Genomic DNA, 23034 nt, shown 5'->3' on the forward strand with positions numbered 1-23034 from the left:
TTTTAAAGAATTATTGGAACTGTTATTTTAATCTGGATATGTTTCAGTGATTCGTCTGCTCTCGTTGTTGGTCCAGCAATTATGAAGTAGCAGCGACTTCGATTCTGCTCAATTGCTGCCAGCAACGATATGCCTACCGCTGCGGGCAGCCACACATCTCATGTCTGAACCAAGACAGCCTTTCTCCATCTCAAAAAAAAAACCCCCGCTCCCCTGCCGTTCGTGAAGAGAGATCCACTTGCTTTTGAATGCATCGGTTCGAAATCACCATCCCATCGGAAATTCCTCCTCCCGCGGTGAAAAGTAAGGTACCTTCACCTTTGAGATTATGAATTTATCTCAGGCACATTTTCATGTGAATAATGGTTAGATCTTTCTATGTCAATATTAAGATGAAGCAGCCTTTCCATGCATCCTTTTCTCTCCGACACGGATGAAAGAAACACCCATCCTCCACCAGGATATCCGAATTCAAGAACATCAGTGCATTTCAAAACGGTCACACCAGAAACTTTGCTGTCATTGTAATTTTCTTCCAACTATTTTCATCTTTGCAATTTACAATATGGTAACAATCCATGTGAACGACGACTAAACGACTGACTCGTAGCTGTGGAAAACCTTTTCCAGACGCTGGAGGACCCCCGAGCTTTTCCAATAGCAGCTCTGGGACCTGACTAGGGGCATCCGACCCCTTCACTACAATATAATACGAATTGAGAACCTTTCCCCCCAAAAAATATGGAGAGAAGATTGAAGAAAGAACCAATCAATCAAACCAAAGACCTAATTAATGAAAGGCAACAAATACATCTAACAATTACCCTGACCAGAGAGCAAAAGGCATGCGTATATGTATGTACATGAGTTATGCACAGGTTGTGTGGACGACAGAATGAAGAGACTTGCAGATGGAAGGACCACCCAGTTAATCCTTTCTTTGGTGTAGGAAGGTAAATCCAGAGTTCTCCCGGATCAAAGGTGGCATATCGACTTCTGTTACCTCGATTTCTGTCATCGATTTTGAGATGTCATCCACTGAAAATGGGATGCTGCGATAGGAGTACACTGTACACTGTTAGATGGCAAGTTTCAAGTAAACTTAGTCAACTAGATATCAGCATGGGAATAAGGAAATAACCTCGAATCATCATCCAACAAGAAAGAGCTGCTCACTGAATTATTAGAATCTTCCGTCATCATTACTCTCAAATTTGAGATGACCTACAATCATTTTGTATGATAACATCAGAAACAAAATAGCACCATATACACAATCACACAAGGAGTTTGAGCTGAGTACTAAGTCAAGTAGAAGAAGCTTACATCTGAAGAAACAGTGTGGGTACCATACTTATCATCCCAATACATTGTACTGATTCTATACAGTTGTTGTATGCTAAGGACCTGAAATTGGTGAAACAGGTGACAAGCCGTAAGGGATAAATCATAACCAACAAATGCAGCTGTGTAGCAAGAGTCAAGTAAGTTTACAAGATCACTTACAGGGCACAAATCGTTGGTAATTTCTTTCAATGTTTTCTTTGGCTTTTGGTGAATTACCTGTAATATAAATGGTTAGAATATCTGATTTGAACTTCAGAAAGTTGCAAATAAAACATCCAAACTGCATAGAATACATACAAGGAATCCAACAGCCTGCCTAATATGTTTTAATTCTTCCCAAGAGGAACCTGCATACTGTTTGTGCAACATGATATTAGCATATAAACTAAATATTGTCCATAATTTTGAAAAAAAAGTTAGAAAGATCGCACCTCTTCAGTTGCATAAATGCACCACTGTTCTAGTTCTGCCAACCCAGCTTTCACATATTCTCCATTGCTAAACGAACAGCACTCCCGTCGAAGAAGCAGACTACAATACAAGGAGTTTCTTAAAACCCAAACGGAAGGAGAACCTAATGTACCACAGGTAGAGCAACGATTGAAATCTTACCTATTAAACAACTGGACGTTAATGAATGAAAAGATTTGTGTGAACACTTTGCTGATTAAGAATGAAGGGACCTGTTAATATCAATGTAAGTCAGGTCAATGCATATTTTTACTTTAAAAGGTAGAATGTGAAGTTATTTTTAGGTGACATACAAAATTGGCTTTCAAAACATTCAAGTAATTTGTCAATATCTTCACAATGCTCTGCCAATGGGCAATCAGAGTTTGCTGAGCTAAGGCATTTGCTTGAGATCGTGATCCTTTAATTAGACTAGCACGAGATGTTCTTGGTGCCTGAAAAATTAAGAACCGAGAAAAAAAATAAAACATGAGGTTTACTCCTGAAATAACGGAGAATAAAGAAACAGTGATTTATACCTGGATGCAAAGACCAAGCAAAGGAGATATCTCCTTTTTCAAGTTGTCTCTTATCATTCCATAGATCTTCTCAAGGAAAGCTGTGAGCTGCTGCTTGAAAAGCAGGGCAGGATACTTGGCTTCAACTTGACGAAGATCACCTAGCCCTCCAATCAACCGACTTCCCAGAAAAGCACGCCCCGCGCTTTGTGGTGAGGCTCGCATCCCCTTTATATTTTAGAAACAGTGAATTCAGTGTTTTTCTCACTAGAAAACCAGAATGGCAAGTAATAATACCAGTGTGAAGAAAAATGGATTACCGAAAACACCCTCCCAAAAGACGCAGCAGATGACCTACGTCTTTGAGGAGTCAGTCCAGCTGCTCCAGTTGTTTTCAGTGTTCGTTGCAGCAGCAGCAGTAGTGTAGATGAATTCGAGAGCCAATATGCCAACTTGTCATTGTTGTCCTGGGACTTTTGAGAGAGAGAATTTGAACTTAATTATATAGCAACACCACAAATATCGACTAAAAAGAATGAACCTTTTGTACTTATGTTCTGACTGAAACCTAGAGCTCTGATAGCATGTTACGAATGAATGGAGGCTGAAATGTTAGATTGTATTGACCAGCCCCAATGGGGATATATATAGTACATGAGAGCACCCAAACCCTAGAATAGGAAAAGACTAAACTACCCTTAACTATTATACCAAAAACACTGACAGTATCCAGAATTTTTTTAATATATGCTGCAGCTGCAATCACATTGTTTCTTTCCAGTTGTACAATAGAAGCATAATATACACCAGTTCGTAGTCAAATATACTAGGCAAACAAATTGTAAAGTGTAGTTCTATGAATAAAAGGGAGTAAAGTCAAACAAACAAGCACAGCTCATTACCTCAATAGCAGAGCCAATTGTTTGAATAATACGGTCGAAAACACCAGTCCTTTCAACTTCAAATGATCTCCAGTGTAGAAGACACCTGTAGATAAGGCAAGCTGCAATAGGTTTGCCACTGGAGAATCCCAGATCTTGTGACACACACTTGATCAGCAGGTCTTGATTTTCCTGGAGCACAAAATTCATATATGATGAAATGAAATCACAACTGTTATAACGCTCAAACCAAAGCTAGTGCATTATTTTATGGCATAAAGGTGTAATGAATAAAGTAGTCAACAAAAACAAACCTGCTGCTTCTCGTTAAGTGATTTTTGTGGCTTCTCTTCAGCTTCAAGCTCCTTGGGGTTTAGTGAGATAGGGGTGACATCCTATGTAAAGATTTCAAGATATAAAAACAGTCATCACGACATCACCTAATATCAGTTACTCCAGAATTTTATGTCAAGTGTTTTTGACATTGTTCTTTTCACTTACTGGTGATGACTTCACTTCTCCATTTAGAGCATTCCCATTCTCCGGAGCTTTCAGCTAACAAAGTTGGATTAATATTAAGTCACTTCAACGAAAAAAAAGTATGAATGTACAAAATGCCTGTAGTAAGCGGAACCAAGGATACCTGGAAAGGAGACTTAGGATATGCAGCTAATGACTTTGCTGTAGGAGAAATTGCAACAGCCTGTTGGCGGAGCACTTTGTTCTCAGATTCCATGTTGGTCGCTTTCTCCTCCAGCCTGGTTTTATTTGAACGAAAATATATTAGGCATTTAATCTTAACAAAAAACAGTGCAACGAATCAAAATATTAGATAGGTGAAGTGAAAGTGAGACCAATCAATGATATTCTGGAACCTTATTTAGACTATACCTCTGGACAGTGTCCTGAAGTTGCTCAATCTTTTTCTCTGCACCCTCAAACTTCTTAATTAGTTCATCATTTCTCCGTTCAGATTCAGCATGTTCTCTTTTTGCAGCTTCTGTTGCTTGCCTTTCAGTTTGCAGCAAAGCCTGCAATCATTAAAAAAGGTATAACTTCAACTAGATCATGCAACAAGCACATGCTTTCAGATTCCAAGCACAAAGCATCCTTTTGTCCAATCATATCTTATCTGAACATTTCACAAACTGTGAAACAGAAATGATTAACAACATTTTATACTTTTATTCATATCATAAGCAGCAAGTGAGATCCAAAGGAATGTATATGGTACTGTAGTTGTCAATGAAAATGTCCCAATGAAGATCAGCTGCCACCATACCTTTAGCTGTTCAACTTCGGCCGTCAGTGAGTTAATCTTTTCAGTGTCTTCGACTAGGACAGGAGTCTCTTTGACTACTGGAGGTGCTTCTTCAATTGCCTTTCTTGCAGCTTCTCTTTCCTTAACAACCATGGCCTTTGCTTCTTCAACTTGAAGCTGCATGTCATGCAGTGTTTCTTGCAGCTTAGCAATTTCCTGGGCTTTTGCTTCCTCAAGGTCAGTCTGCAAGTTAACAACATTAGAACAGGCCCACAATTACCAAATTTCAAGTAGTATCGTGATAAGAAGCGAAATTACCCTTAATCGCTTCTCCAATCCTAAGCGCCAGGTTAGTTCTTCAACACGCTTCTCAAGTTTATCCTTGGCCTCTTTAAGGGCCCCTGTTTCTCTTGCGGCCTGCAGATTGTCATGGTACACAGAGATGATGTTTTGTGCCATAGTATAGAAAGTTGAAGGACTGCAGAGGATAAGAGATGTAAATACCATCTTGAGCTTTCTGAGCTCTCTTCTCGCAAGCCTTTGTCTCCACGCACACTGGTAAGTAAGAGCAGCACCTTGCAGATTCTTGTAATGTGAGTAGTCTCGGTGGCAGCGCCATCGAGCCTGTGTTTCAAAATATCATGTGAATTAAATAATCATTAAACGAATGAAATAAGGGTAATTGAACAAGGAAACAAATAGTGTAGAAATTCTGAAATTTGAATAACAACTTAATTGAAAATCTCGTACTTGGATGTGGACAGCTGCTTTTGTTTCCTTTCTGAATCTGAATTCTTTCCGAGCAGACATTGCCCTTAAGCCTGTCTGCAGTGTGATTGCAGCTGCTTGTAGTTGTAAATAAGACTCTCGTGCTTTGTGGCGACGCATATTCTTTTGTATTTTCACTGCTGCTGCTTCCCGCCTCATGCACTCATACAGCTTGCGAGCCAACGTTCCTGGATTGCAAGAGGAAAAAAGATAGGTGTGTTAAGTAGGTAAATGCCATAAAAACCCACATGGATTCAACATTATAATATACTTGAGAAAAGAAAATCAACAGCATTGCTTCTGTCTAACATTTTACATAAAGAGAGGATATTGGTACCTCTGACAAAAGATTGCAGCTGTGTTGCTGATTTTTTAAGCTCAACAAACTGTTTCTTTGCAATATATGTACATATTTGTCTCTGTATGATTCTTGCTGCTCTTCCTAATACTTCAGCTCTACGTGCATCCAAATCAGCCATCTGTCCAGCTCTCAGAAACACCTTTGTTTTTCCAATCTGAAAAAAAAAAATAGCAAGATACAAGCTAAGAACTATGAACCAAGGGTAGCACCAACGAAAGTACATATATGAAGGACAGAAATTCGTACATATGTTTCACAAACATAACAATGCAAGCCTGAAATCTAGAGCATAGGCATTTGCCTGAAAAGCAAATCCATTTCTAAAAGACAGAAGCAGCTATCAAGTCTCAAGGATTTCTTTTCTTTGTTGTCAAAGGTGCAAGAAAAGGTTGACATGGATGGATACAACAGTAAAGATCAATTTAAGAAACATATCAATATTAGATTAGACTATTTTAGGATGACATGAAAAATTGTAAGAGTAAAAAAATCAGGTAAGAAAAAATCTAGTTCAGATCACTAAAATCCTACGTTTGTGATTAGATGACTATATTAGGTTCCAATGATAAATGAAACGACATGAGAAAGTCAGCAGTAGTATGATCATAGTTGCATTTCCATGTGTCACCTGGTAGTTCTCCAGACCCATTTTTTCCAAAATCTTCTGGCACGCGATCTTATCATCATTGCTAAGCACACCAATACAAAGGGGGGAAAAAGGAAATGAATAGATTGAATTTCAAAAGTAAATGCTGGAAGGGCAGAAAACTCCATTTTGCTTTCTCTGTGATTTTCCTACCTCCCTTCTAAAACTTCAGGAGCAAGGACACCAAAACGATTGACAAATTCGTAAAATGTTTTTCTTGTGGGGTATCCAGCACAGCTGATCCTGATAGCTTCAAGAACACCCTGTGATACGTCTTAATTAGTTCGACTGATCTAGCAACTATTATACTAACAGAGTTTAAGAATCTTACTCCACATCGTAGTTGCTGTATAACATTTGTATTCTCAAAAATGGCTGGCTTTAGGAGATTATTTGGCTTCACGCATCTAATATAGTGGGGTTCAGTAGAGCTCAATGTTTCCATGAGAGATTGAAGTTGCAGCTGAAAATGGTACAAGAAAAATGTCAGTTATCAACAGCAAACAGATAGAACATTAACAAATTTGCTTTCCCATTTTCATGTACCAGTACATAAAAAACAAACATTTGTACTGAGGGTAAAAACAAAAAAAAAAGATTCAAAAAGCATAAGGCAATAATTATAGTCATATAAAGAAATGCTAAAGTCTGACCACACTACTATATCACTAAGTAGCACAAGGAGAAACCATGTCCATCACTGCCATACACCATCTGGGAGGTAGCACGACTTTCCAAAGACGCTATTGTAGTGTGTGTGTGTGTGTGTGTGTGTGTGTGTGTGTGTGTGTGTGTGTGTGTGTGTGTGTGTGAGAGAGAGAGAGAGAGAGAGAGAGAGAGAGAGAGACGCGTACAAAAAGGAGTATATAGACACATGCATTAAGTTGCACCCTGGTGCATTCATAAAAAGGCTTTATCAATTTATATCTTTTTATTCGCATATCAGGCGCAATGTCACAAGGTAAAACTGTATGCGCTTCAAACATTCTTTTCGTAGAGACCACACTTGCTCAATATACAATGTGTAGGAGAATAGAATTGGTGTAGTGTTGTGGATTGTATTAGCCTGAGCCTTGGGGCTGAATATATAGGGGTACATGACTTGGAGGGCAAGGAGCCTCTCCTACAGATCTGGTAGGATACGGATACAATCCTAATCTACCTAATATAGAGATATCCCTAATATACTCTAACATCCCCCCGCAGTCACAGCGGGAGCATCGCAGACGGTGAGACTGGAGAGAAGTCGGTAAACTGACATCCCCCCGCAGTCACAACGGTCAGGGCGCTGCAGATGCTGTGGCTGGAGTGGAAACCCACAAGGTTGCTCAAGCAGATGATAGCCCTTTGTGCCGATGTCGAGGTAGCCGAGCTGAGGACGAGTAGCCATGGTCGATGATGTCGTGCGTAGGGTAGCCGTGGTCGACGTAGCTATGTCGAGGTTGCCGAAGACAAGGTAGCCGCACATGAAGCCGCAGGCGCACGAGGAGGCGCCATGGTGGTGGCGTAATGGAGAAGACGCCGAAGACGAAGATGGCGACGCGTTGAGGCAGTCGTAGAGGGAGCGATGCCGAAGTCGATGCAGTCAGGCCATCGGACGACACATGCCCGAGTTTGCCAGGCTCGGGAACGCATCGGGGACGATGGGCACGCACCGGTGTTGCCAATACCGAACGTGTAAGTGAGGATGCACAATCAGACGCCGTCGCCAAGAGGGACCAGCAGAGAAGGTCTCCATGGCGGTTGCAGGCGCAGAAGAAGGCAAGGTAGAAGATGCCAACGCCTGCTGTTGCTGGAGTAGACGAAGTAGTCAGGGATGAGATGGCGACGCTGGCGACGTGGTTGTGCTAGACGAAGCGAGGAGGGGAACCCAGATTTTCCAGCACAAGGCCGAATGATCCGGATGACGCGGCGGCAGCGCTCGAAAGAGACGGCGAAGAACTGGTACAGCTTGACGAAGACCATGCGCGAAGCGCGCAGCGACGAGTCGACGATGAGGTCGGGGACATGGTCAGCGGCGGTGAGGAAGCAACGGCGGAGAAGACCACGGGGTGACGCCACTGCTGCCTGAAGAGGCGAAGCAGCAACAACCCTCCATGCTCGGTGAAGGGCGCGCTCGATGAGGACGGACGTCGCGGGAGCCGGGTGGATCACACACATCGGCTGATCAGACCGAGTAGCGTGAGGCGAGACGACGGTGGGCGAAGTCGATGAAGGCGACGATGAGCCGGCGAAGGTCGACGTGCGGACGAGGCGGCGATGTAGGCGGCGGCGCAAACGAGCGCCCCCTAGGGTGCCGGCCATCTCGCCATGCTGCAGGGTCGGAGAGGAAGAGGAGGCCGGTGAAGTCGATGCCGACGTCGAGGTAGAGGCGCGAGGTCGACAGGCGGTGAGCGACGCAATCCCGATCTCTGATCAGGTAGAAGAAAAATTGATGCAGCAGCTTCTCTGGTAGTACCTCTGGAGTGCACGTAGCTGGAACCCTTATCATCTCTTTCCTCTCTGCCCGCAGCCCACCATGGTCATGGTCAAAGGCCAAAAGCAGAGCACGAGCAAGAAAAGGAAAAACAGAGGCGAGGGAGTGACGCGGTGGCGGTGCTCATGGATGGGAAAAAGGGGCGAAGCCGCGGGTCTTGCCGGGTCGAGCGGCGAGCTCTAACTGGCGGCGACGGAAGGCTCCCGCCGGCGGATCACGCCGAGGGCAGGGGGTTCCGCCTGGACGGGCGGAGCGGATCCTGTCAGGGCGTCGGGCAGGCGGCTCCTTGCCGGTTGTGGCGTCGGATCTCGCCGGGGCGGCAGTGGATCCCGCCGGATCGGGCTCCCCGCCTGGAGCCGTGGCGGATCCCGCTGGAGTGCGCGGCTCCCCGCCAGGGGCGCCGGCGGACCCCGTCGGGGCGGGTGGAAGCGGAGTGGCAGCCAAGAAGTCCGCCGGCGACGAGGTGGATGAGCCGCGCACGAGCCCCTGCTGCCACCACGGCAGCACGGGGTAGAGCGCGAGCATCACTTGGAGGCCGTGACTGCCACCACGACAGCGCAGTACGAAGGTGTCGTCGACGTCTCCATGGCGGATGATGAGGTACTTTCCGATCTGCTGCTGCTAGACGCTTGAAGGGCGGATTAACTCGATCCACCGTGACGGAGGGCACTGCCCCCGGCGGAGGTCATGGACGACCTCCCCGGGGGCGCGCTAGGAGGCCGTCGAGGGGACGCCCTGGATGATCGCCGTGGGAGACGGCCGGCGGCGCGAGGAAGGCAGGGACGTGCGTGGCGGCAGCGAAAGGTTTAGCCTAGGATCCCAAACCCTAATCTCGTGATACCATGTAGGAGAATGGAATTGGTGTAGTGTTGTGGATTGTATTAGCCTGAGCCTTGGGGCTGAATATATAGGGGTACATGACTTGGAGGGCAAGGAGCCTCTCCTACAGATCTGGTAGGATACGGATACAATCCTAATCTACCTAATATAGAGATATCCCTAATATACTAACACAATGGCACACATAAGGTCTAAAATGTCAACCTTATAAGTGTTTGCATGGTTGCATTACATATGACAAAGAAGGGACTGTTAGAAAAAAAAGAACAAAGATAGAGTTTTAATTTAAAGAGAGTTAGTGCAGAGTCTACAAGTTACTAACAGTGTTAGTGATAAGTTGGCCAGATCCAGATTTTTTGACCCATTAAAGGGGACGATGATGTGAACTTTGTGAAGTTGTAAATATTGGAATGAAGCAACGAAGAATTAGCCTATGTTCTAATCCCAATATAAGTTATAAATTCCTATTCAATGCCAGATTCCCTCCAAGCTAAACTTTCTGCTCAGGCAGCATGCAGGAGCCCAACCATCCTATATAGCCCAGACCAGTATGATCCTTTGTGCATTCAGTCTTGAAAAAAAAATGCAGATCAGCATCCAGCCCAGGTAGCTTAACATGCTGACCAGGTGTGTCGTACTGCTGTACACTCCTACATCGTGAATAAACACCATCAAAAACAGGATGAAACCACAATGAAGAGAAGAAATTGAATTGGATTTGAGCCCATATGAAGTAGCCCAACTATAAGCACACCCCGGCAGGCTCCTGCCTTTAGGTTCAAAAAAAAAACTATAATCACACCTGGGATTTGTTCAACTGTAGCTAACAATAATATTGATTATTGAATTGTCTGCCGTAAAATGTCACCAGGTGCCATGCTAGGAATGTCAAAACTGTATCGACTGTTTATGTATTGGGGAACATTGAATAGGGAATATGGCATAGATCAAAGCCTAATAAAGAGCTCCAGGCATGGATTGAAGTAACAGCAACATGGATAGCATCTTCCAACAATGGCACAAAATGTTCTTCTAAGGGCAAAAAAAAAATGCAGTGGGGTGCATATAGCTTCTATGAATGGACTGATACTTCCAAGAATACAGATAAGCTGGAAATGATAGCTGCTAAAGAAACTTATTTTATTGATACATAAGCAACAAAATAAAGTATGATGTACGAATAAGCAACAAAGTAAAACAGAATTTCACACCTTGAAACGTGATCCAATGGATGAAAATTTCGAGGACTTGGATGTCTCCTGAGGGAGTGGAGGGAATAAACCAGCTACAAACGGGCATGAAGAAGCATTCAGCAGATCCTGATGTTCAGCCACTACATAGTCTTTGTTCTTGTCTAAGAATTGGTCAGCCTGGTATGTCACCTGTGTATGGCACAAAAAACTTCTAATCGATAACATCCTCACATTTTTTATACAAGAATTTACATATCATGAAGAAGACTTACGTCACCAGCATAATGGACTACTGTAAAATCAGTACGTGAAAGTTTTGGTTTGGCAAACCGCTTGTTATTCTTAAATGTTGTATATAGCTTCTGCGCAAATGTCTCATGTGTTGATCTAGGAAACATACTGCACAGAAAATTTTAGGGAAAGCAATCAATTTACAAGCGGTCAGATAACAGAGAATTCAAACAGCTAACAACAACAGTTGCCATAGTAATTGAAGGAATCTATGTTGCTTGCAAGTAGGAATTCCCAAAGCATACCATGCTTCATCCAGAAGTGCAATCAATCCACCTTTCTGAAAACATAGGAATACATGTTATTAGTGTCATACACAGTTCTAAAACAAGATTTGAAACTAAAATATTTAATTTCAGAGTTTCCATTAGACCATTACCAAATACCCAAATTTGTTTCACCAAACTCTAGCTCATCTTAATAATAATAAAGGTATCGTAAATGAGTTTTTAGCCTGTAGACCCCAAGTCTTGCATTTTAGTAATATATACTCTCTATAAGATTTACATTATGGTACTTGTGCATTTTGTGTGCCATGCATGTACCTTCTCTATCAAGTCTAGCACATCTTGATTATCAACAAATTCGATGTAACTCCAGTTTATCTCTTCTCTGGTATACTCTTCTTGTTCCATTTTGAACACATGCTGCATACAAATGCCAAATGTTTATTTAAGGTCAGGAATCTCAAGAATAAAGTGCTATCATTGAGAGTAAATTCAGTACATACCTGGTTAAAATGTTGTTGCAGCTTTTCATTTGTATAATTGATACATAGCTGTTCAAAACTGTTCAGAGCAATTCAACAGCTCCATTTAGCACATTTTCTATTATGCAGTTTTTTGTATCTAGTTCACGAGTTAGAAAACAGTAACCTGTTAACTTTGAAGCTCTCAAAACCATAGATATCAAGTACACCAATCAATTGTTTTGAGTTTGGGTCCTGTCCAATTGAGACATTAATTTTTTCCACAATCCTGTGCATAAGACCACAGTAATAACAGATGTCAGGATACAATCACTGGAATCTACATGCAATTTTCAGACAGGCGAGGAAAAGGATCATTACCAATCGAACAATCGGGAGTATATCGTTTTGGCTAATGCATCTCTGCTAGCAATTGCAGAAGCAGGATCAAGTGTTCTAGTAATAATTTCTTCAGGTGTGACTATTACTCGAGTTATCAGCGCTTTTTCCAAATTCTTGCAATCACATCTGCAAGAAACTTTAGTGCTTAGCATTTTTTGTGGTCACACTGAACATATAGGAAAATTAAGCATTCTACGTAAGGAGAAACCTGCACTCACTTCAAAAGTTCTGCTGCAGTATTAAGGTGGAACCTGGACTTATCATCCTTGATTACAGATGAATCAATTTCTGTTCCCTTGGCAAAATCTATATTTCCAAGGTGAAGTACAGCTGCTACAACCCTGAATATAGCTTCCTGTAAAATAAATGAATTATGATGGTTGTTGGTAATCCTTAAACTAACATTATAGGAACTCAAGAATAACAAGAGACACACCTGCTCTTCCTCATTAATTCCAACTATGTCCATGGCCCTTCTTGTTGCTAAATATTCTTCGGCGTCATTAATTCCGTCCACCTCGATACAGCTTGACTGGTTGAGGTAATGGAAGGATCTAGGATCAAACAGTTTATACCTCTGAATGTCCTGCAGATTACAAAGATCAAAACGTAAGGAATAAGCCTTCTCAACCATGTTGAGTTACATGCCCAAAATATCAATTATCAAAAACCACATAGTAATAGGAAGTCAATCTGAAAACGTACCTCAGGTGGTGCAGCACAAAGGAAGTAAAAGCAATGATAATTTCTTTCCGGGGTATTAATTTGGCACACACGTGATCTTTCCAGCAAGTAAGTTCTGATAGCAGCTCCTGAGATCCGTCCAGTCTTGTCAAATTGGATCTCAACAAACTTGCCAAAGCGACTTTACCAGAAATTATACAAATGTCAACATCAAACAACCATTTGATAATATCCAAAACGGGAGAAATAGAGATAGAAAAAGACTCACCTTGAGTTGTTGTTTCGCACAGTTTTTGCGTTACCAAAAGCTTCAAGAACTGGATTGGACTGAAATTGTGTATGGTATAACACAATAAGACTGACAACCAAAACAAATATTTTCGATTTAAAAGATACACATAGCAAGGAGATAAATGAAAAAGGTTAAACGGCCTTGCCTCTAGGACTTGTTGTTCTACTGTACGTCCTTCTACTCCAGATCGCCCACCTAAGTGTGCTAGATATCTCATAAGCATCTTTGTTGTCTCAGTCTTTCCAGCACCACTTTCACCACTGACCAATATAGAGTTGCTTTTCCCTTCATTTATCATTGCCCTGGTTTCTCACATTGACAGGTTGCATCAGAGTAGTGCAGTCATGTAAATTAGTCGATGAATGCCATATCGCCATATATATAAATATTTACACAAGAATAATTCACCTGTAAGCAACATCCGCAATAGCAAAGACATGGGGACTCAATTCCCCAAAATCTGCACCCTTGTATTGTTCCATCATGTGGGTATCATAAAGATGTGGCAATCTTTGAAATGGATTTACAGCAATCAAAATGCTGCCTGTGTAAGTCTGAGTGCAACAGAATTGTTATCATGACTTCATGAGCAACTTATGCAATTTCTTTGGTGTAAGATTTTAGGCAAAGATGGTAAGGAGCTCACATATATTTCATTCAGTTCATAGCGGGTAGCAAGATTCTGAAGAACACCAGGTTCATGTAAGTATGACAGTCTTGTCATATCATCAACTCCTCCAGGTGGAGCTTCCATATCCTTGGGAAAAACTTTTGATCTGTCTATGGTAACCTGTGAAAAAGCATTAAGTGCGATGAAATTCAGAATCCACTTTCTGTCAAAAAGATTCAGCCTACATCTTGAGTCCAGAAGAAACCTCCGTCCCAAAATATAATAACCTTTTGACTTGTCAAAGTCAAACATCTTCATCTTTGACCAATAATATCTTAAAAAATAATTACTTTTAAACAGAAAATGTTACATGTTGTGATAATTGGTTTCATTATGAATAAATTGATATCACTTTTACGTTGTCAATCTTTATAGTTTTTTTACCATCTACGGTCAAAGTTAAAAGATTTGACTCAGAGAAAACCTAAAAATAGCTATATTCTGGGACGGAGGTAGTACAAAATATTGGAACAGATCTGTAAATTTCCTTTTTAGAAGTACCCATATTCCTAAGGAAATGCCAGATACAAAAAAAAAACCAACATAATTTGAATTTGTCATAGCAAGAGGAAGATGTAGATCTTATGCAGAAAGCATGAGAAGAAAAAGTAAATGGTACCTTTTTCCCATTTGATGTTTGCACATGTACTTCATTGTTTTTTATGCTAACAACCTCCCCATCTATCCAAGCTAGAGTTGGGTCTTCTACCCAAACATGAGAACCAACGATGATGTTAACTGGAGTTCCCTGTGAAACAAATGGTGAAATAATCAAAGAGATGTCAAGAAAAAAACAGAGTTAAGGAACAACTTAATGGTTAAAGCATTGTTATAGATGTTTTCCATGATATGAGTGTGCAATGCTGTGATTTAAATAATGAAAGAAACAGTATTCTAATGGCACACTGAGTTAGGCTCTGAACCCTGTGAATATATTATATCCATCACCAGGCTTCAAAGCCCAGAAGCTAGGATTTGGACCAAAGGAGAGACCAACTTTGTTTGAAAGCATCACTCAGAGGGGAATAGAGGAAGATAGAGAATCCAGCTTGCAGGGGAATGAAATTACAACTGTTAGATGTATATGTATCTCTTGTAGTTTCCCCATTGTATAAGGGGTTTTGTGCATATTTCCTAATACCTGTACATGTATATATTCGGGCCTAGAGAGCCCTCACGATGAATACAAGTGCTATTCATAACAACAACAACGTAAGCAAAGGGATAGGCACACAACAACCCCTGTGACATCTGGCAAACAAACATAACAGACTTACTACCAACAAAAATTTGTGCTACACCTAACAAAAGAAATTGTGGGATGCAATTAAATTTCATGAAAAAATTGCTTTCTTTATCCCCAAACATATTGAGGAGGCTAGATGTTTTCTTTCATAGTGGTAAAAAATAAAATCTGTAGTTCTTTTCTGATGATTCATTTAAACCCTACTTATGCAATACAGTCCCCTGCCATGCACAAAAGTACAAATGGAAATTTGTGTTTCCACTTTATGCATCAATTATGTACCTCATCACTTAACCAAATTCTGAAGATCAGTAGCGAGAAGTTACAGGCTTACAGCTAGCACAGTGTTTAGGCCCACAGCCCAAGCATATCAAAGCAGTGCAATTTTCAGTACAATACAAGGTTGTGTTATAACTTAGAAGGCCCCAAATACTCTGTTTTCTCTATTGTAATTATACAAAGACGGTATGCGGATTAATAAGTACTTCAATGTTGATAAGTACTCTTTACATCAAGTAAGTGATACAAACACAAGCAGCATACTACATGGTACAATCTTCAGGAAATCATGCATTTAACAGTCAAAAGTGTCCATCAATAAATTTGAGTGATCATTAAGATTCCAATCCTCTAAACGAATAGAACAAATGCAGTTTACTACCCAAAAGATTATACAAATTTTGAGCAATGCAACTTTAAATCACAAGATTCCTGGTATCAAAATTTTCAAATAATATATGTAAGACTTAATCTGCAGCTGTCCCTTTCTGATTTTGGTCAAGGAAGTCTGCAGTTTGCTAGCAGCCTTTGTTGACTTATGGCTCTAGGCCACTAATGTTCAGATAGTGATAGAAGTTATTAGCCATAACTGGTAGCACCTTAGAGTAGGTAGCAATGGTGTATAAATATGAATGCAATGCAATGAGAAAAGGCAGTTCATTCTTGCCACATTCTAGTGTTCAGCTCTCAGCCAGCGCAGAGAGCAGACAGCAGAGTATAAGTGTGTGCAGAAGTGCTCAGCTCTTCTTCTACCTTGGAGCTAAGGAGAGGGAGAGGAAGGTGACCAGGTTGCTTACCTGGCCCTTGATTGCAGGGACCAACAAGTGGCATCAGAGCCGTACGGTGTCGTTCTAGCCCAGCGGCTGAACGATGGCTGGCGAAAACTCCCCGGCGTCCAGTGCAGGCGACAAGGGGAAGGATGTCTCGGAGGTTGTGATCAGGACGGTGCGGGAGACGAGCTCGCGGGACTGGCCGCAGCTCACTCGCACCAACTATGGCGAGTGGGTGGTGCTGATGAGTGGCGGCTCAAGGCGTGCAAGCTCTGGACGGCCGTGGAAGTCGGCACCAAAGAAGAGGATGAAGACGTCCAGGCCATGGACGCACTGCTGTCATCCACGCCACCAGAGTTCCACAAGGCCATCGGCAACAAGAAGACGGCGAAGGAGGCGTGGGACATGCTGGCTTCATTCCGAGTTGGCTCGGATCGAGCCAAGAGGGCTAAGGCGCAGCAGCTGCGCAGGGACTTCGACGACCTGAAGTTCCGCCACGGTGAGGCTGTGGAGGACTTTGCGCTCCGACTCCAGTCGTTGGCAAGCCAGTTGGCAACGCTGGGGAAGAAGTTGGAGGAGGACGTCGTCTGCAAGCTGCTCCGCGCGTGCCCGGCCAAGTACAGCCAGATGGCGGTTACAATCGAGGCCACCTTGGATCTGGATCAGGTCTCGCTCGAGGACGTCGTCGGTCGACTTCGCCTGGCCGAAGGGCGTTCTGATGCGCCGCTGGAGCGGAGGCAGGAGAGCGGCAAGTTGCTGCTCACCGAGGAGGAGTGGAACGCGCGCATGAAGCGGCGGACCGGGGAGAACTCCTCAAGCCGCGGCGGGTATGCCGGCGACAACAAGGCACGCGGGAATCCGCGCGGGAAGGGGAAGAAGAAGAACTTCGACCCCGATGCCTGCCGCAAGTGCGGCAAGATCGGGCACTGGGCTAAGGAGTGCCCGGAACGGAAAGAGAAGAAGGAAGGAGGCCCACCTAGCTCAAGAAGAGAGCGACGACGACCACGCGCTGTTGATGGCGCAGTACTGCGCGCTGAAGGATGGCGAAGCAGAGGAGGCGGACACGGAGCAGAGGACTGCGCCGCAGCCCGTCAACCTTGACGAGCCAGAGGCGCGGGTGTTGCTGGGTGCGGTCGGCGACGAGCTGGAGCAGAGGTGGTACCTGGACTCTGGGGCCAGCAACCACATGACGGGGAGCAGGGCCGCCTTCTCTGACCTCGACGAAAGCAAGACCGGGACGGTCAAGTTCGGCGATGGCTCGCGGGTCATCATCCGCGGGCAGGGCACGGTCCTCTTCAGGTACCGCAACAGCGAGCACCGTGCACTCCAGGAAGTGTATTACATTCCCCAGCTGCGCTCAAACATTGTGAGCTTGGGGCAGCTGGATGAGCACGGGTCGGAGGTGCTCATCAAGGCCGGAGTACTAAGCATCAGGGACCGGGAACGGCGTCTTCTCGCCAAGGTAACACGTTCCCGTAATCGGCTTTATCTCCTGGATTTGAAGGTGGAGCAGCCGGTGTGTCTCGCGGCGGCGTGCACGGAGGAACCATGGCTGTGGCATGGAAGGTTCGGCCACTTGAGCTTTGAGGCGCTTGGACGCCTGGGCAAGATGGTGACCGGGCTGCCGCAGATCAAGCACGTCAACGAGCTCTGCGACAGCTGCTTGGCCGGGAAGCAGAGGCGTCTGCCGTTCCCAAAGGCGGCCAAGTACCGGGCGCAGGAGGTGCTCCAGCTGGTCCACGGGGACCTGTGCGGGCCCATCACGCCGACGACGCATGGTGGTCGGAGATACTTCATCCTGCTCGTGGACGACTGCAGTCGGTATATGTGGCTGCAGCTCCTGACGAGCAAAGATGAGGCGGCGGAGGCCATCAGGCGCTTCAAGGCGCGGGCAGAGGCGGACTCCGGGAAGAGGCTGCGCGTCCTCAGAACCGACCGTGGCGGCGAGTTCACAGCAGTGGAATTCGCCAGCTACTGCGCAGGAGAGGGAGTGGCGCGTCAACTGACGGCACCATATTCGCCACAACAGAATGGCGTAGTCGAGCGGCGAAATCAAACCATCGTTGGGATGGCACGCTCGATGATGAAGGCGAAGGCGATGCCGGCGGAATTCTGGGGCGAGGCGGTGAGCACGGCAGTGTTCATCTTGAACCGCTCACCGACCAAGGCCCTGAAGGGGATGACGCCGTATCAGGTGTGGTATGGGCATAAGCCAAACGTCTCGTACCTACGCACGTTCGGCTGCATCGGGCACGTGAAGACCGTCAAGCCAAGCCTTGGGAAGCTTGAAGATCGGAGCACCAAGATGGTGTTCCTGGGCTATGAAGATGGGACGAAGGCCTATCGGCTCTACGACCCAGCCCGGGGGAAGGTGGTGGTGTCCCGGGATGTCATTTTCGACGAGGTGGCGGCATGGAGTTGGAGCACGCCCGCGGCAGGGGAAGCAGAGGGGTCCGGCGGCGGCTTGACGGGCGAATTCATCGTCGAGCAGCTAGTGATCGAGCGCCGGAGTGGCACAGAGGAGGCAGCGCAGGAGCCAGAAGCGGAGGCAGTGGAGCCTCCAAGTCCTGGCACGGCGGAGGTTCCGCCAAGTCCTGGCGCGGCGAGTTCATCGTCCCCAGCCTCCCCTGTTTTTCCAGAACAGGGGACCCCGACAGCGGCGGCGGACCCTGAGTTCGCATCCCCCCCCCCCGTCCTCCTACTCGGAGTTCGTGGATGGCTACCACGACGGAGAGGAGCTCCGATTCAGGCGAGTGGACGACGTAATCGGTGATGCAGAGCTGCCGGGGCTGGCCTCGCGTCTCACCGATCCAGAGCTCATGCTCATGAGCGCGGAGGAGCCGGCCACGTTCGCGGTTGCGGAGCGTGACGCGGACTGGCGGAAGGCCATGATGGAGGAGATGCGGTCAATGGAGGACAACCGCACCTAGGAGCTGGTCGATCCGCCGGCGGGATGCCGGCCGATTGGCCTGAAATGGGTCTACAAGGTAAAGCGGGACAAGCGCGGCGCCATTGTCAAGCACAAGGCTCGGCTCGTTGCCCGTGGTTTTGTGCAGCGTGAAGGGATTGATTTCGAGGAGGTGTTCGCACCGGTGGCTCGGATGGAGTCGGTGCGGTTGCTGCTAGCTCTTGCGGCGGCAAAGGACTGGCAGGTCCATCACCTCGACATCAAATCGGCGTTCTTGAACGGCGACCTGGAGGAGAAGGTCTACGTCAAGCAGGCGCCGGGCTTCGCGGTGCCGGGGGCAGAGCACAAGGTGCTCCGGCTGCGGAAGGCTCTTTATGGGCTGCGCCAAGCTCCCAGGGCGTGGAACGCCAAGCTCGACACCACCATGGGCGAGCTTGGGTTCGCACGCTGCGCCACCGAGCATGCGCTGTACACACGACGACGGGGGAAGGAAGAGCTCATCGTCGGCGTGTACGTGGACGACATGATCGTCACCGGAGCTCGGGCGCAGGACATTGAAGCGTTCAAATGCGAGATGGCGGCTCGTTTCAAAATGAGCAATCTCGGCGCACTCTCCTACTACCTCGGCATCGAGGTAAAGCAGGGGAGGGACTCCATCGCGCTGGGCCAGCGCGCCTATGCGCTCAAGCTGCTGGAGCAGGCCGGGATGACGGGCTGCAAGCCCATGGCGACACCGATGGAGGAGCGGATCAAGCTGTCGAAGAACAGCACGGCGGCGAGGGTGGACGCAACACGTTACCGGAGCATCGTCGGCGGGCTGCGGTGGCTGACGCATACGCGGCCGGACATCACGTTCGCAGTCGGGTATGTGAGCCGTTTCCTCGAAGACCCGCGGGAGGACCACTGGACAGCGGTCAAGCGGGTGCTGCGCTACGTCCAGGGCTCTCTGGACATGGGCGTCGTCTTCCCCAGGCACGGCGGGCTTCAGTTGACGGCATTCAGCGATGCGGACATGGCTGGAGATGTGGATGGACGGAAGAGCACCACAGGTGTGCTCGTCTCCCTTGGAACCGCACCGGTGGCTTGGCAGTCACTGAAGCAGAAGGTGGTGGCGCTGTCAACCTGTGAATCGGAGTACATTGCAGCGGCCACCGTGGCGTGCCAAGTCGTTTGGCTGCGCCGGCTGTTGGGTGAGCTCACTGGCGTTGAAGCTCGCCCGCCAGCACTCAAGGTGGACAACCAGCCGGCCATTGCGCTGGCAAAGAACCCCGTCTTTCACGACCGAAGCAAGCATATCGATGTGAAGTTCCATTTTCTTCGGGACTGCGTCGATGGGGGGCACCTTGTCATCGAGTTCGTCGACACCGGACGGCAACTCGCTGACATCCTCACCAAGTCGCTCGGGCGTCTTCGGTTCTCGGAATTGAGGAAGATGATCGGCATGGATGAGGTCCAGGGCTAGCAGCAGGATTAGGGGAAGTAATGTAAGACTTAATCTGCAGCTGTCCCTTTCTGATTTTGGTCAAGGAAGTCTGCAGTTTGCTAGCAGCCTTTGTTGACTTGCAGCCTTTGTTGACTTATGGCTCTAGGCCACTAATGTTCAGATAGTGATAGAAGTTATTAGCCATAACTGGTAGCACCTTAGAGTAGGTAGCAATGGTGTATAAATATGAATGCAATGCAATGAGAAAAGGCAGTTCATTCTTGCCACATTCTAGTGTTCAGCTCTCAGCCAGCGCAGAGAGCAGACAGCAGAGTATATGTGTGTGCAGAAGTGCTCAGCTCTTCTTCTACCTTGGAGCTAAGGAGAGGGAGAGGAAGGTGACCAGGTTGCTTACCTGGCCCTTGATTGCAGGGACCAACAATATAATGGCTCACAAAATTTGTGTCAATATTAGAGTATATTTGGTAGTTGTAGATATACGTATCGTAGACTGCCATATGTATCCCGGAAAGCCTTGCCCCCCAAGTCTTGTACTCTTATATATACCGGCCGAGGCCTCAATGCAATACATCCACAACATTACACCAATTCTATTCTTCTACATGGTATCACGAGATTAGAGTTTGAGATCCTAGACTAAACCTTCCGCTGCCGCCACCCACGCCCCTGCCTTCCTCGCGTCGCCGGTCGTCCTCCACGGCGCGCCTTCTGCGCGCCCCCTCGACGGCCTCCTAGCGCGCCCCCGGGGAGGTCGCCCATGACCTCTGCCGATCGAATCGATCGGCCGCCGTCGTAGAAGGTCGTCCGGCAGCAACAGATCGTGAAGAACTCACCCGGTGTCGTCCACGAGATGGCCTTGGCGGCTCCTGCTTTCGGCTTCCTCCAGTCTCACCGTTTGCGGTGCTCCCGCTGTGACTGCGGGGGAGTATTAGAGTATATTTGGTAGTTGTAGATATACGTATCGTAGACTACCATATGTATCCCGGGAGACTTGCCCCCCAAGTCTTGTACTCTTATATATACCAGCCAAGGCCTCAATGCAATACATCCACAACATTACACCAATTCTATTCTTCTACAGTCAACACTATTCATGAAAATACCAATAACTAATTTAATCCTTATGGCTTGCTCATCAAAACATCAATGTTTTCTCAAACAACTCTAGTTAGCCCTTTATTAAGGAACAATTGAGTTCAAATCCTTGGCACCTACTTGATATAAAAGGTACTTCGTACAGAACCGACAAGAAACACGCATCAATCATCGATGGAATAGTGTAGTTCCATTTCCAGCACAAGCATCTCAGCTAGTAATCTTGGCAAAGGTCCATCTAAACTAAAATTAAGGTTTGTTTAGCTGAAAACCTTCAAACAGAGAGGGGAAATCTGAACGTAGTCTTCCTATTATATCCTATTCTGTACCCATCTCATCACTGCTAAATAATCTTAAACTGCAAATAAGAGCTACGACTTATATCATCAGCATAGTTTTCAGGAGACGCAGCAGGCGTGACGCTTTCACCTATAGAGATAAGAGTGAAGTAAGGATAACAATACTGCTGCGTGAATGTGGTAGAAGCAATTCATTATTCAACCCCGCTACCTATCTAAACTCCACATAAAAAAAGGGTCCTCTTTAAGAGGCATGCACAGCAAGTAAGCTAACTCCAAAAATAGCAGCAAAGCTCCTCCAAAGTTGTAACAACTCTCTACTGCTAGCAGAAGCATGCTGTATAAAAAAAATCTTATAAGACTAGGGTTGATAATTTTGCTATTGACTAAGGCTTCCAAATGCGCAAGCAGCCCACGCAGCTCAATTAAGCCATGATAACCAATCCAGAGCAGCAAAACCCAGCAAAACATGATGCGATCCGCAGCCATACGAAGCGAAACGCGCCCAGCACACAAGTTAGCAGCAATCGTTGGGAAAGCAAAGGGCAGAACAAGCAAAGGATCTGGAACAGTACCATGGGCTGATCAGGCTCGGATCAGAGAGGGGCAGGGATCCGTCGGCTCCGGCAGAGGGGACCCCGCCGGCGGCGAGGTCAGCGGCCGGCGAGGCGGCGAATTGGGCTACCTCTGCTCCGTTTCCCACCTACCCCCCACGCTCCTGCTTGCTGTTGCTTCTCGCGGTCCTCCTATTTCTCTCTTTTCTTTTTTCCTTTCTCTTCCGCGAGGTTGCTTCAAGATTGATTCCACCCCGCACGTGGTGGTTGCCGCCGGCGATGATAGCACGGCGGTTCCGTGCGTGCGCGCGCGGCGACGGCGAGTTGGGGAGGGGAAGGGGAGGGGAGACGGCGGAGGGCAGAAACGGGAATTACGTTGCTGCTCGGTTTTCTTGCGGTTTGAAAGAATCGAGGAATTCTGCTGCCTGAAATGCGCTGTTTCCGGACGGCAAAAAGACAATTAAATAGCTGCGCTTTTGCCTCAAGGACCTATGTTTCTTCTGATTTTCGACAAAGCCCTTTCTGATTACATTCAAAGACCGCGGTACAAAACAAAATTGGCAGTTTTTTGAAAGATCCTATTAACGCTTATCAAATATCTACCAAATCAATGAGCTTTGATTTGGAAAAGTAATGAACGGGCTATCTGGTGCAACCATTCGTACAAATAA

At 46.2% G+C, this 23034-nt stretch overlaps 1 protein-coding gene across 1 annotated transcript; it reads right to left on the minus strand.

Moving 5' to 3' along the window:
* Window positions 1-502: 502 nt before the first annotated feature.
* Window positions 503-22797, minus strand: LOC120674694 (myosin-17-like). Its single transcript, XM_039955832.1, has 39 exons — window positions 22385-22797; window positions 14388-14516; window positions 13745-13888; window positions 13507-13652; window positions 13244-13400; window positions 13075-13133; window positions 12828-12987; window positions 12559-12708; window positions 12341-12477; window positions 12102-12248; window positions 11908-12009; window positions 11763-11820; window positions 11578-11679; window positions 11278-11312; window positions 11014-11140; window positions 10760-10930; window positions 6564-6695; window positions 6386-6495; window positions 6215-6275; window positions 5563-5740; window positions 5208-5413; window positions 4962-5081; window positions 4776-4874; window positions 4479-4700; window positions 4088-4227; window positions 3840-3954; window positions 3698-3751; window positions 3511-3591; window positions 3218-3388; window positions 2636-2788; window positions 2337-2543; window positions 2112-2252; window positions 1960-2030; window positions 1779-1878; window positions 1645-1701; window positions 1507-1563; window positions 1327-1407; window positions 1142-1224; window positions 503-1052 (listed from the first exon to the last, which is right to left on the minus strand). Exons 1-39 carry the CDS (start codon window positions 22385-22387, stop codon window positions 929-931), a joined length of 4590 nt encoding a protein of 1529 aa, XP_039811766.1. The 5' UTR covers window positions 22388-22797; the 3' UTR covers window positions 503-928.
* Window positions 22798-23034: the final 237 nt, after the last annotated feature.

The sequence above is a fragment of the Panicum virgatum genome, chromosome 5N, assembly GCF_016808335.1.
Source record: "Panicum virgatum strain AP13 chromosome 5N, P.virgatum_v5, whole genome shotgun sequence".
Taxonomy (NCBI): domain Eukaryota; kingdom Viridiplantae; phylum Streptophyta; class Magnoliopsida; order Poales; family Poaceae; genus Panicum; species Panicum virgatum.

What these genes read in the sequence shown, in the direction of transcription:
- LOC120674694 (XM_039955832.1), bottom strand. An exon ending in TAGTCCATTATGCTGGTGAC is followed by an intron (nt 10,931 to 11,013) that starts GTAAGTCTTCTT and finishes TGCCATACACAG; the next exon opens with GTGACATACCAGGCTGACCA. An exon ending in GAGAAGTGAAGTCATCACCA is followed by an intron (nt 3,592 to 3,697) that starts GTAAGTGAAAAG and finishes ATCTTTACATAG; the next exon opens with GATGTCACCCCTATCTCACT.